This window comes from Hippocampus guttulatus, chromosome 1, assembly GCF_054856545.1.
Source record: "Hippocampus guttulatus isolate MCC_2025c chromosome 1, RoL_Hgut_1.0, whole genome shotgun sequence".
Lineage (NCBI taxonomy): Eukaryota > Metazoa > Chordata > Actinopteri > Syngnathiformes > Syngnathidae > Hippocampus > Hippocampus guttulatus.
This window is the reverse complement of record NC_141261.1, coordinates 30,598,433-30,611,350: the sequence shown is the minus strand read 5'-3', so window position 1 is coordinate 30,611,350 and position 12,918 is coordinate 30,598,433. Positions and strand designations below refer to the sequence as shown.

The following is a 12,918-nucleotide window of genomic DNA, read 5'->3' as shown; positions in this document are numbered from 1 at the left end:
AAGATTTCCTTTGTCCCTGAACTACTCTTGTTTTAAAATCCTTAATCCATCTTGTGGATCTCTTTATCTGATTATCAAATTGCTCTCGCAGAAAAAATCCAGATGGATTTTGGACACGTTCTAACAATGGCAAAGAGAGAAAAAAGGAAACCATGGCTTATTTTGCTCCAGGACCTGACTGAGTTTCTCCCCCCCCCCCCCCCCTATTCCGGGAAGCACCTCTGTTTTCATAAACACCAGTGTTTAATATGCCTTTTGGTGACACAGCTTGCCTCAAGTCGCAGCAAGTGTCTCTAGTGCTATAAGATTCTATTGCCTCTTCATGATTCTAGTTAGATAGGATCAGCAACAGAGCTCCCCAGCCCTCATTTCCTTCCGCTCCCACCCCTAAGTGCCTCACAACATTTGCAGTTTATGACTATTGCTGTAATGCCTTCAGTCAAGCAGCCAGATTTGCGTTTAACTGCTGAACTTCTCCGTCAGGATCAAAACCAAAGGTTACACTGGCTGTTGTTGCAATGCACATTTAAAATTAGCACTGTGAGAGTATTAGGGAAACGTCTCAAGTGAGCATTTTTCACAGATTTTATATTAGGTTGGGGCGCCCTGATTGGATTAAACCAAGATGATGGTTGAAGAAGCATCTTTCTAAAAGACTGCTGTCAAGCTCGTAGCACAGACACTAGGTTATTTGAGGGGAAGGTTTCACTTCTGTACAGCAGCTGCTTAGTGTCCAAGGAATACAGGAGAATAAAAAGCAAACCACATTTAATATAAACCAGATGTCCTCAATACGATTTGAGTTTGTCAAATATTAGATTACCTCATATACTTTAATGATGTCATCTGTTTTCAGTCTTTTGTATTTTTTTCTGGACATCCGCAGAACTCATGAAGTCACCCATCCTCTCTTTTCACTTTCGAGTGCTATCTTTGTTTTTGTTACTTTTATCATTTGTATAATTCTCTACTTTAGCTCCAACCTTGATTTGTTGTTGCACCCATCTGCTCTCATGACACCCTGTTCAATGTGAGCAAGCTCATTTTTGCTTTTTCTGAATAAGCTTGTTGGTGGGTAACTGGGCATGATAAGCAATCAGCCATCCACTCTGGAGAGGTGAAGGAGTATTTAAACAATGACACCACCACCTCCTCCATATTTGAACCTGAAGGGAGCTATATTTAGTTGCTTCACAGCAGTGGCCCCTTCTGCTGAGTGAGGAGAAAATTTAACATTCCTTGATTCACTGGCTGAATGATGGAGCATATAGCATCATCTTGTTCTGTGCTTGTGGGTGCTGTAGGCTTCTACATAAAATAATTATGAATCCAAAGTCAGTTATTAGTGGACGAAATGAAAGAAATGACCCAATAGAAAAATAATGATTGGCAAACATACATTTTACCGTTACAGAGCAAACTGGGGAAAAATAACTGAAGTCAGATTTTAGTTACCACATACGAAAGTGTGTGTGTGTGTGGGGGGGGGGGGGGGTGGGTGGGTGGGTAAATATAATGTATGTGTGTGTGTATGTACAGTATGTATGTGTGTGTGTGTCAGTGTTGTGTTCAAGGACCGGCAACCCGAGGCCAAGGCCAAGGACTTGGAAAATTTTCCGGGGCAAGGCCAAGGCCAAGGACTTGAGCAATTTTCCGAGGCCAAGGCCAAGGACCAAGGACTTGCCTCCGAGGCCAAGGCCAAGGACCAAGGACTGATTTTGAAACTAAGCCTAGCCGAGGACATGTATAAAACAATGCTATCATACCACTTGGCAGGTCTTCAATGATTTGCAACACCCCTCCATCATAACCCTTTGCACTCCCTAACGCTTGAATGAAGTGTTTTTATTCAAAGAGTAGAACACTCAGGGTACGTGTTATTTATACTGAGACAAAAAAAATAGAATCATATGGTATACATTTATGAATTAATGTTTTAGTGCAGTAGTTTCTTAATATGAAGTAAATCAACACTCAACAGGCATGACGTGGCACGGAACACAAGTTGAGAAATGACTTTGCATAGAAGTCAATCACTGACTGCAGAAAAAGCGGTAATCTCTCAGTGATAATTTTACAGTTTACCGGCAGCGAGTCCCAGGGACTTGCTGATCAGAAAAGTACGAGTGCCATTATGGATTGAGAGAGTCCCAAATTTCGAATTCTGAAAGGGTCTACTTATTCAATTGCATATGATAATAACACAAACAACAACATATACATACAATGATAAACAAATGCTGCAAATATTTAAATAATTCAGGAGCAGGCCTGAGGATTTCGGAAATTCATGGTAACCGTTTTTCGGTTCCGTCGGATTACCCAATGGGAAACCACGATTACAAATGTTGGGTTCCGTAAACGTTCATCATGGGAACCCATTTTTCTATTTTGACTGATATTGATAATCAAGAATTCCGAAACTCAAAAGTATCATGTTTCAAGGGTCAATGTTTGAAAACGATGCATTAACAATGAACATTACATCAGCAGCTGTGTACTCCAGGTTTATTCCAAAAAATAAATGGATCAAAAACTGGTGTACTTGTATCTACCCCGGTGAAGGATGACGCCTCGTACTGATGTCCAAAACGTTTAATCGTGGAACACCGTGAAAACTAAAACATATTTCAAACAACAATCAAAATTACAATATCTTGAACAGGACATTAAATAAATAAACACAAAATGACATACCGTGTGCACCTTGGTAAACCGAAAGTAGATCAAATTACAGTAATTCACGTAGACCACACGGTATCGTAGTTCTGTCTCTGTCTCTCTCTCTCTCGTTGTCTTCTCGAACTTTCTCTCTAATTCCTCGCTATCCACGGCACATGACCCGGAAATGATTCTTAACAAATATTCCAAATAACATATTAAGAGGATTTAAAGAAAAAACAAATATGAAAATTCACATAGAAATATAAAATACTTTTGCAAAACAACAAGCCTAAAATAAATTGTATTTTCGTTGTCATGGCAACCAACAACTCAGTCTTGGCGCCAGTTACAGTACTCATGTGGCATCATCAGAGTATTTTTTCCAATCTCACACTGCAAAGATTAATTGACTGGTAATCATTAATACAGGTAAGTATTGATGTGGCTTGACATCCTCTTCCCAAGACGATGCATGTGTAATCTACGATCAATTTGACGAAAGAATTTAACACACGTCATCATGAGTTCTACCAACAGTTAACATTAGCATTACTACACCTTGTGACGAATGTTTTATTCATAAAGTTACCATGCTACAACCAGTAAATTATAGAATAACCAATACTGTTTCATAATATTTTTCACAGCGATTAGCCTACAAATCTAATGACCAATTTGCCTCGTAATCGTGCCTCGCGTCGTATTTCGCTCTCGCGTTCTGTGCATATGTCACAGGTGAGTTTAGTGATACGCCCTTTGGACGATTCATACGAAAAATCAGACAAGCATTCCCATTTCTTAAATATCGTAATTAGTAGACCTTGGTGAGTTTTTTTCGCCGCCATCTCAAACTATCATCCGCGCGATTCCTCAGTTTGCGGACTAAAATAACAACCCGCATGCGCACTTGACGTCATCTGTTGTGTCCCCCCCACCCCCCAACACTGAAAACAAAACAAAAGTAAATTAGAAGAAACACACTCACACACCACATCACATCACAAACACACATACAGGCGCAGTGAAATCGCGTGGATCACACAGTCAATTCAAGTGCGGTGACTTTTATAATTAAACTATTTTTCGGTACCGTGAAAATGACGCCACGGAAACGACACGCTACCGGTAACGATTGTTACTGTGAAATCCTCAGGCTTGCCGTAGTTTTTTTGTTTGTTTGTTTGTTTTGCCTGAGAAATTTCCTTGCGTCCCAAAAACGCACATTGTTTGGAACTGTGTGTCCCGTGGGAAAATTATGCGTCTAGAACGCGCGACGTAGAGGTAACGAGATGGCTGAATCTCTAACCATTCTCTGAGTACTACTATTATTACCACTACCACTAATACTACATTAATTAATACCTTCAACTTCACAATAATAATAAATAATTAAATCAACCATGATTTTTAAACTATGTATTATCAATATTCATTATTCCAAACATGAGAAAGCATTCAGCAAACATAACTGGAATCGAGCAAAAGGACTCCAAATCCCAACGGCCAAACCCGGAAGTGAAGTGCCGACATTATTGACTCCAGCTGTAACGCAAATTACTTCGTTCAAACAAACATTCTAGTGTCACCGCACAAACGTGACGACTGTGCAAAAATAACTAAATAAAAGACACCACTGTTACAGAAAGGCTTACACGCTATTTAAACTGCCGATCGCGAACGCAACAAACCGTGATTAAAACTAACTGTGATGCCGCTCTTTACACGTTGCGCTAACTGTCACCTGTCAGTGGCAGACCCGCCCCTTTTAAAGCGACAGAGTTAATCCATCAATATGGGTTTCCTTCGATGGAATTTATTCGATTCCTTCGCGATTTTTGCGGTCCTTATGCAAGGGATTCGAGGCTCTAATCCCTCATTGTGTCCGAGGACCGGCAATCCGAGGCCAAGGCCAAGGACCAAGGACTTGACTACGAGGCCAAGGCCAAGGACCAAGGACCGCCCCTCGGTCCTCAAGCCGGTCCTCGAGGCCAAGGACCGGCTCGAGGAACACATCTCTGGTGTGTGTGTGTATGTTTTCCTTTTGTTTTATGTTGAGAGGGAAGAAATTTCATCTGTGCTGTATGTACAGCACATTTGACAATAAAATTGTATCCAATCCAATGTATGGATGTATGTATGGATGGATGGATGATATGTATGTATGTATGTATGTATGTATGTATGACTTTTTAAAAAATTCTCGTCTCACGGCAACTATGTATGTATGACATTTTTTTTTTTAATTGTCGTTTCACGGCAACCCTCGTGTGGTGCTGTCCCACATTCAGCTCGGGTCCTCTACCAGAGGCCAGGAAGCTTGAGGGTTCTGTGCAGTATCCTTGCTATTCCCAGCACTGCACTTTCCTGGACTGTGATGTCCGATGTTGTTCCCGGGATCTGTTGCAGCCACTCATCCAGTTTGGGGGTCACTGCCCCGAGTGCTCTGACCACCACAGGCACGACTGCTACCTTTATCTTCCAGGCTCTCTCCAGCGCCTCTCTGAGCCCTTGGTGTTTCTGTAGTTTCTCGCGTTCCTTCTTTCTGATGTTTACATCACTTGGGACCGCTACATCCACTACAACAGCTTTCCTCTGCCCTTTATCTATGTTCACGATATCTCGTTGGTTCACCATTACCATCTTGTCAGTCTGGATCTGGAAGTCCCACAGGATCTTCGCTCTGTCATTCTCCACCACCTTCGGAGGGGTTTCCCATTTTGACCTTGGGGTTTCCAGTCCATACTCCGCACAGATGTAGACTATGCCAGCCACCTGGTTATGGCGTTTCCTGCAAGCTTTCCCTTCCAGCATCTTACACCCTGCAGTTATGTGTTGGATCAATCTGGCATCAAAGGGCATTGGTAGAGATACCAGAGGAGCCAAACATCAGCTCCTGGTTGACAGAACAGTCGCACAAGACTGCAGGTCCCGACGTACCAACCTGTGCACAGCCTGGATTGATTACAAGAAAGCCTATGACTCGATGCCACATACATGGATCACTGAATGCTTGGAGTTGTATAAGGTGAACAGGACCCTAAAAGCCTTCGTTGCGAACTCGATGAGGATGTGGAAAACCACACTTGAAGCCAATGGCAAGCCACTTACCCAAGTGTCCATCAAATGTGGCATATACCAAGGTGATGCACTCTCCTCACTGCTGTTCTGCATAGGACTGAACCCCCTAAGCCAAGTAATCACCAAGACAGGCTATGGATACCGCCTCAGAAATGGAGCTACAATCAGTCACCTCCTCTACATGGATGACTTAAAGCTGTATGCTAAGAGCGAAAGGGACATAGACTCCCTGATCCACACAACCAGGATCTACAGCAGCGACATCGGGATGTCATTCGGGCTTGAGAAATGTAGTCGGATGGTGACTAAGAGAGGAAAGGTAGTCCGCACTGAAGGGTTCTCACTCCCTGAAGGAACAATAGCAGACATTGAGGACAGCTACAAGTACCTCGGTATACCACAAGCCAATGGCAACCTCGAACTGGCAACAAGGAAAGCGGCTACGGCCAAATACCTCCAGCGAGTGAGGAGAGTCCTAAGAAGCCAGCTCAATGGCAAGAATAAGACCCGGGCAATAAACAGCTATGCCCTGCCAGTGATCAGATACCCTGCAGGAATAATAAGGTGGCCAAAGGAAGAGATTCAGACCACGGACGTTAAGACCCGAAAGCTCCTAACTATGCACGGAGGGTTCCATCCCAAATCCAGCACCCTGAGACTGTACGCAAGCCGAAAGGAAGGAGGCCGGGGACTAGTGAGTGTGAGAGCCACTGTCCAGGATGAAACATCCAAGCTCCATGAATACATCAAGGAGAAGGCTCCAACGAATGACGTACTCAGAGAATGTCTCAGACAATGGGGAACAGAAGATGAGGCGCTGGAAGAGGGACCATCATGGGAGGACAAGCCCCTACACGGGATGTACCACCGGACCATAACTGAAGTGGCCGATCTCAAGAAGTCCTATCAGTGGCTAGAGAGGGCTGGCCTGAAGGACAGCACAGAGGCACTCATCCTGGCTGCTCAGAAGCAGGCCCTGAGCACCAGAGCCATTGAGGCCCAGATATACCACACCAGACAAGACCCAAGGTGTAGGTTGTGCAAAGAGGCACCTGAGACGATCCAACACATAACTGCAGGGTGTAAGATGCTGGGAGGGAAAGCCTACATGGAACGCCATAACCAGGTGGCTGGCATAGTCTACCGAAACATCTGTGCGGAGTATGGACTGGAAACCCCAAGGTCAAAATGGGAAACACCTCCGAAGGTGGTGGAGAATGACGTTGTAGTGGATGTAGCGGTCCCAAGTGATGGAAACATCAGAAAGAAGGAACACGAGAAACTCGAGAAATACCAAGGGCTCAGAGAGGAGCTGGAGAGAGCCTGGAAGGTAAAGGTGACAGTCGTGCCTGTGGTGGTCGGAGCACTCGGGGCAGTGACCCCCAAACTAGATGAGTGGTTGCAACAGATCCCGGGAACAACATCGGACATCTCAGTCCAGAAATGTGCAGTGCTGGGAACAGCAAGGATACTGCGCAGAACCCTCAAGCTTCCTGGCCTCTGGTAGAGGACCCGAGCTGAATGAGGGACGGACACAACCCGAGGTGGGGTGAGACGAGGAATTTTATTTTGTGTGTATATATATATATATATATATATATATATATATACATACAGTGATCCCTCGCTACTTCGCGGTTCGTTTATCGCGGGTTCAGTGCATCGCGGCTTTTTTCAAACATATTTTAAAAAATTTAAATTAATTTATGTATTTATTTTTATTATTGTTATTATTTTACATATACATGGAGTACAGTACTGTATATGTTGCTCTATGTGACTCGCTGTTGTTTTGCAGCTTCTCGCAGACCGTTTGCGGACTATATATATATACTGTATATATCTTTTTTACCTGTTTAAGTTAATTGGATGCTACTTCGCGGATTTTCGTTTATCGAGGGTGGTTTTGGTCCCCATTAACCGTGATGAACGAGGGATTACTGTATGTATATATATATATATATATATATATATATATATATATATATTTTTTTTTTTTCTTTTCTGATTCACTTTCCTCAAGAGAATCGCGGGCGTTCTGGAGCCTATGCCAGTTGTCTGTCGGGCAAAGAACCATTGTCGCTCATAACAGGCCTGAGGTTTTCAGAAATGAACAGAAACTGTTTTTTGGTTCCGTTAGATTACCCAATGGGAAACCACGATAACAAATTTTGGGTTCCATTCACGTTAATCATGGGAACCCATTTTTTCTATTTTTACTGATATTCATAATCAAGAATTCTGATTCTCAAAAGTATAATATTTAAAGGGTAAATGTTTGAAAACTATGCATTAACAATGACCATAATTACATCAGCAGCTGTGTACTCCAGGCTTATTCAATAAAATAAATGGATCAAAATATGTTGTTTCACACTTTTACTGTATGGCATCATGAATACAGCATACCACAAAATCTGATGATATACCATGGGCCACAAGGAAACCTGACACTGTCAACACGATTATGTGTGTGGACTATGTATGTAAATAAACATAATATCAATGACGACTCACCCCCTTTATTAATACACAAGCATGTAATAGGAATTGAATGATTACAATCATGTGATGAATCTTTTAAAAAAATGACCTTATTACTATAGATAGACTTACAGAATTGATTATGGCTCGGCATCCTCTTTGCAACCCCAAGATGATGCGCTGTGTAATTTATCAATTTGATCAAAAAATCTATCACACGTCATCGTTAGGCCTACCAACAGTTAACATTAGTATTACTATTACACCTTGTGACGAATTGTTATTTTATTCATAAAGTTACCATCTACAACTAGTAAATTGTAGAATAAGTACGTTTCATAAGATTTTTCATCGCTATAAGCCTTTAGCTCTAATGACCAACTTCAAGTACTTGCCTCGGAATCGTGCCTCCCGTCGTATTTCTGTTTCGTGTTTTGTGCATACATTACACATCATCTTGGTAATACACCCTTATTTGGATGATTCGAAAGAAAAATCCGACTGGCATTTCCATTTCTTAAGTGTAGTAACTAATACATCTCTTATTTTTTTTTCGGCGTCATCTCTATCCATCATCCAGGTGCTTTTTCCCGGCATGCGGACTGAAATAGCAACTCGCATGCGCACATAATGTTTCCTGTTCCGCCCCCCCAAACACACAAGCACAGTGATCACACAGGAGAGATTCCATCGCGTACAGTCAACTAATGTGCGGTGATTTTTATGGGAAATGATTTTTCGGTACAGAAAAAATGATCCCACGGAAACGACACGCTACTGGAAACGAACTTTATGAAATCCTCAGGCCTTTCATAATCACACCTTGGGATGTTTTTCAAATGTGGGAGGGAACCAGAGTACCCGGAGAAAACCCAAGCAGGCACAGAGTGAACATGCAAATGCCACACAGGAAGTCCAGAGTCCGAATTCGAACCCATGACCACTGCACTCTGAATCGGATGTGCTAAACCAGTCATCCACCGTGGCACCCAACAAAAAAGCAAAACAAATAAAAAAACATCTGATAAGAGAGTGTTTGTATCTGTTTGGAAGATTGAATGAAAGGCACAATTTTCTTTTTTTTCTTTTTTTTTAAACAAAACATGGTTTGTTGTCATGCTGGGGCCAGATTTGAACCCACTGCCTCTGCACTGTGACGCAGACGAGCTCAGGAGTCCCCCACCACTGGTACAGTACGTAATTTCCATCATCAAAAAGCACATGGGGCTTATTTGTTTGTATTCAGTGTAAAAGATGTTGTGAGGCTTTTGGAGCAATGGAAGCCTCCTTTCATTACTGTCACGCCATGTAAAGATCAGCGGTGGTATTCACACCTCTAAAGGTCATTAAAAAGATGTTCTTGAATCAAAACCTCCTTTTAAGCCATGAGTGTTCATCCAGCTGCCATATTAGCTTCCACAGATATTGAGAATGTATCACGACTGGGTTTTTGTTCTTTGTCCAGGCCTGAAATGTGATGCTCATTGGAAAATAAAACGATTTGTAGCCAATCCCCTTGACCTTATTGATTTTCTCTCACTTTCCATCTCTATTCTCATCAGATCTTCTTAATGGAGCCCAGGAGAAGTGTGAGCTGCCCCCTTTGGATGGATTTCCTCACTGTGAGGGCAAGTTGAAGGTAAATTAAGTCCACACACAAAACAATGTTATTGACGTGTAAATGTCACTGTTGTACGAATTATAAAAAGTGAAATATCTGTAGAAATGATAACTTTATTTTGCAAACCATACTGTATTCCACCTTCACTTTTAAATGTTGAACTCAAAGGGGAAATTCAAGACATTAGGATGCACAGCATACTTTGTCTTGCACACCACACACAGAACCAGACTACGCGGGTGGGCAAAATGTGCTGCACCAGTTGATGTGGGAGGGTGGACTGTATTCTCCCAAAATAACTTGAGATAACGAATGTGTTTATTGATACCACTTTTGCTCATCAGTTAGTATCCTTGCAGTTAGCAAATGTAGCATGAGTTGAAATACTATGTGTACTTCCAACAATTACCTTTTTAGTCAAGTCACTTTTTAAATACTTTGCCCCCGCATTGGGATTGTGTGTGCAAGACACAACGTCTGTGACACATCTGTCGCCTCACAATTGGGCTACATTCAAACGTCAGCATTAGTTAGCCAGCTGATGGCAGATGCGCTGACCCCCGACAGCCTTTGTCATCAGTCACCAGCGTGTGCGGCGAGTGGCTAACAACCAACTGCCATGGCCATTCACCCACGGGACTCGGCTGGGGAACACGACTACTCAGCCAGCGTCTGCGATTTGCAAGTGCTCAGTAGACTCGCCACAACTGACGGACTGCTTTCCAAAGACAGCTTAATGAGTGAAAACGAATCTGTACAGTTAGCTTTCCTGCTGACAGCTTGACACTGTTGCAAGTGTTCAATTTTAATGAATCACATTGACTTAAATGTGTTTTTTGTTGATATTGTTTTTACTAACTTTTTTGAACACATACTCCCAAGCTACGGTAATCGTGACGTTGTTTGCAGAAGTGGATATCGTCAGTCTAGTGAATCTGTCAGTGAGCTATTATTTCAGGCTGACCCACTATGTCTAGTCGGCGGCCAGAGTCAAACGGCGTCGAGAACGGTCTTACCGGTACGATGCCACATGCAGGTGCCGCACACCTGAAATGCAGACAAAAAAAATAAAACTGTGTTTTATAACTTTCAGTCCCAAAGACATCATTGACATGTCCCATGTTGTTTTTATTTCACCAATAAGCACACTGTTTTTTTAATGTATTTTTATTTTCTTTATTTAGCTGCATGTCCGCTTGTGTGCATGAGTGACGTGAAATTGCTATTGCCACCGAGGGAAGGACTAGACCCATATGGGTCTGCGTGAAATACTGACAGAAGCAGTGATGGTCTGACAAAATGCCCACCTCTGGTTATTTCACCAGTTTGGGTCTCTGATGACATTTTCTTCCAAAATGGTGCAGCTCATAATTAATTATTTCATTTAATTCTTATTGCACAAATGCAATTTTGCCAGAATATCATTGTTAGACGAGTGAGATAGAACATATTGAAGAAAAAAGATTACTTGATTTCCCCTTTAAGTTTGTATAAGATTCATACAAGTCAACAAAATGTTTTCACTCTACTTTTCTATTCAATTCCTTACTTTAGTGGATGAAGGAAATGTGGCGCTCAGACTCCTGCTATACCAATTATGGTGTCGATGGATCCACTTGTTCCTTCTTCATTTACCTCAGTGAGGTGAGTGCATACATTTCAACGATGACAGAAATGTCACAGGAGTAAGGATTTTGAACTGAGTTAATGACCACAAACCATGTTTTGTTAAAAAAAAAATCTGTGCCTTTCATTCAATCTTCCAAACAGATACAAACACTCTCTTATCAGATGTTGTTTTTTATTTGTTTTGCTTTTTTGTTGGGCGCCATGGTGGGTGACTGGTTTAGCACATCCGATTCAGAGTGCAGTGGTCATGGGTTCGAATTCGGACTCTGGACTTCCTGTGTGGAATTTGCATGTTCTCCCCATGCCTGTTTGGGGTTTTTTCCGGGTACTGTGGTTACTTCCCTCATTTCAAAAAACATGCATTGTAAGTTAATTTAACACACTAGATCACAGGTGTCAAAGTCAAGGCCGGGGGGACAGATTTTGCCCGCCACATCATTTTATGTGGCCCGCGAAAGCAAATCAAGCATGTCAAGTTCAACGATGCTTGCTAAAAAGTCTGACCCAAAATGTCAAATTGTCATATGTAATACACAATAAAAGTTATTATTCTTCATTTCTGATGTTAAAACTAGTTATTCATCAATTTGTTGTGCGCTGTGTATATAATATGTGGAGGGGATTAAGCATTTTCCTAAAATTCATAACGGCCCTCCAAGGGAAACTGTAACTACAATGTGACTCGCGACAAAAAGGAGTTTGACACCACTGCATTAGATTGTCCCTCGGTGTAATTGTGAGTGTGAATGGTTGTTCGTCTATTTGTGCCCTGTGATTTGCTGGTGACCAGTTCAGGATGCACCCTGCCTACTGCCCGAAGTTAGCTGGGATAGGCTCCGGCATGCCGGTGACCTCCGTGAGGATGACCGGATTAGTGTGTGTGTGCGTGCCTGTGTGTGTGTGTGTGTGTGTAATTATTTTCATCTATATTACATGGTAGAAGACAGTCACATTCACTGAGTTATTGTGGTGATTGAGCAAGGACAGGATTTTGTGATGGATGTCAGCAACGAATGATTGTGTTTTTGTGAGTGTTGCACTTTTGAGGACTTTTACCTACTGCACCAAGTTATCTGCATCATATTTTTTGTTAGGTGGAGAACTGGTGTCCCCATCTGCCTTGGAGGACAAAGCGCTTGAATGAAGACATGGATAGGAGAGGGCAGGTATGGCACATTGAATTATCTTTTGTGTAGAATTTTCTTTAGCTCTCTTCGTATGGTCACCTATCGCTTTATATCCAAAACTAATAACTTGCATGAAGGTGAAAAGGGATACAAAAGTACCTCTAAAAGTCTCAATGTTCATCACTCCATGGGAAGAGTAGTTGTGTCGAGCGCCGTCCGTCTCAGCCCCACCTACTCGGGCTTCGAAGCTGCTCCGTCACCACATCACCAACTTGGGATCATAGGCCACAAAGTCACTGGCTCTCAAGTCTCAGA

At 42.3% G+C, this 12,918-nt stretch overlaps 1 protein-coding gene across 1 annotated transcript in view; it reads left to right on the top strand.

Annotated features, from left to right (window-relative positions):
- Positions 1-12,918, top strand: part of mgat5 (alpha-1,6-mannosylglycoprotein 6-beta-N-acetylglucosaminyltransferase) — a 74,313-nt gene that overhangs the window by 17,732 nt on the left and 43,663 nt on the right. Inside the window, exons 4-6 of the mRNA XM_086126006.1 lie at positions 9,789-9,865; positions 11,402-11,491; positions 12,571-12,642. Coding sequence (XP_085982132.1) covers positions 9,789-9,865; positions 11,402-11,491; positions 12,571-12,642 — 239 coding nt within the window. The remainder of the gene's footprint in view (positions 1-9,788; positions 9,866-11,401; positions 11,492-12,570; positions 12,643-12,918) is intronic.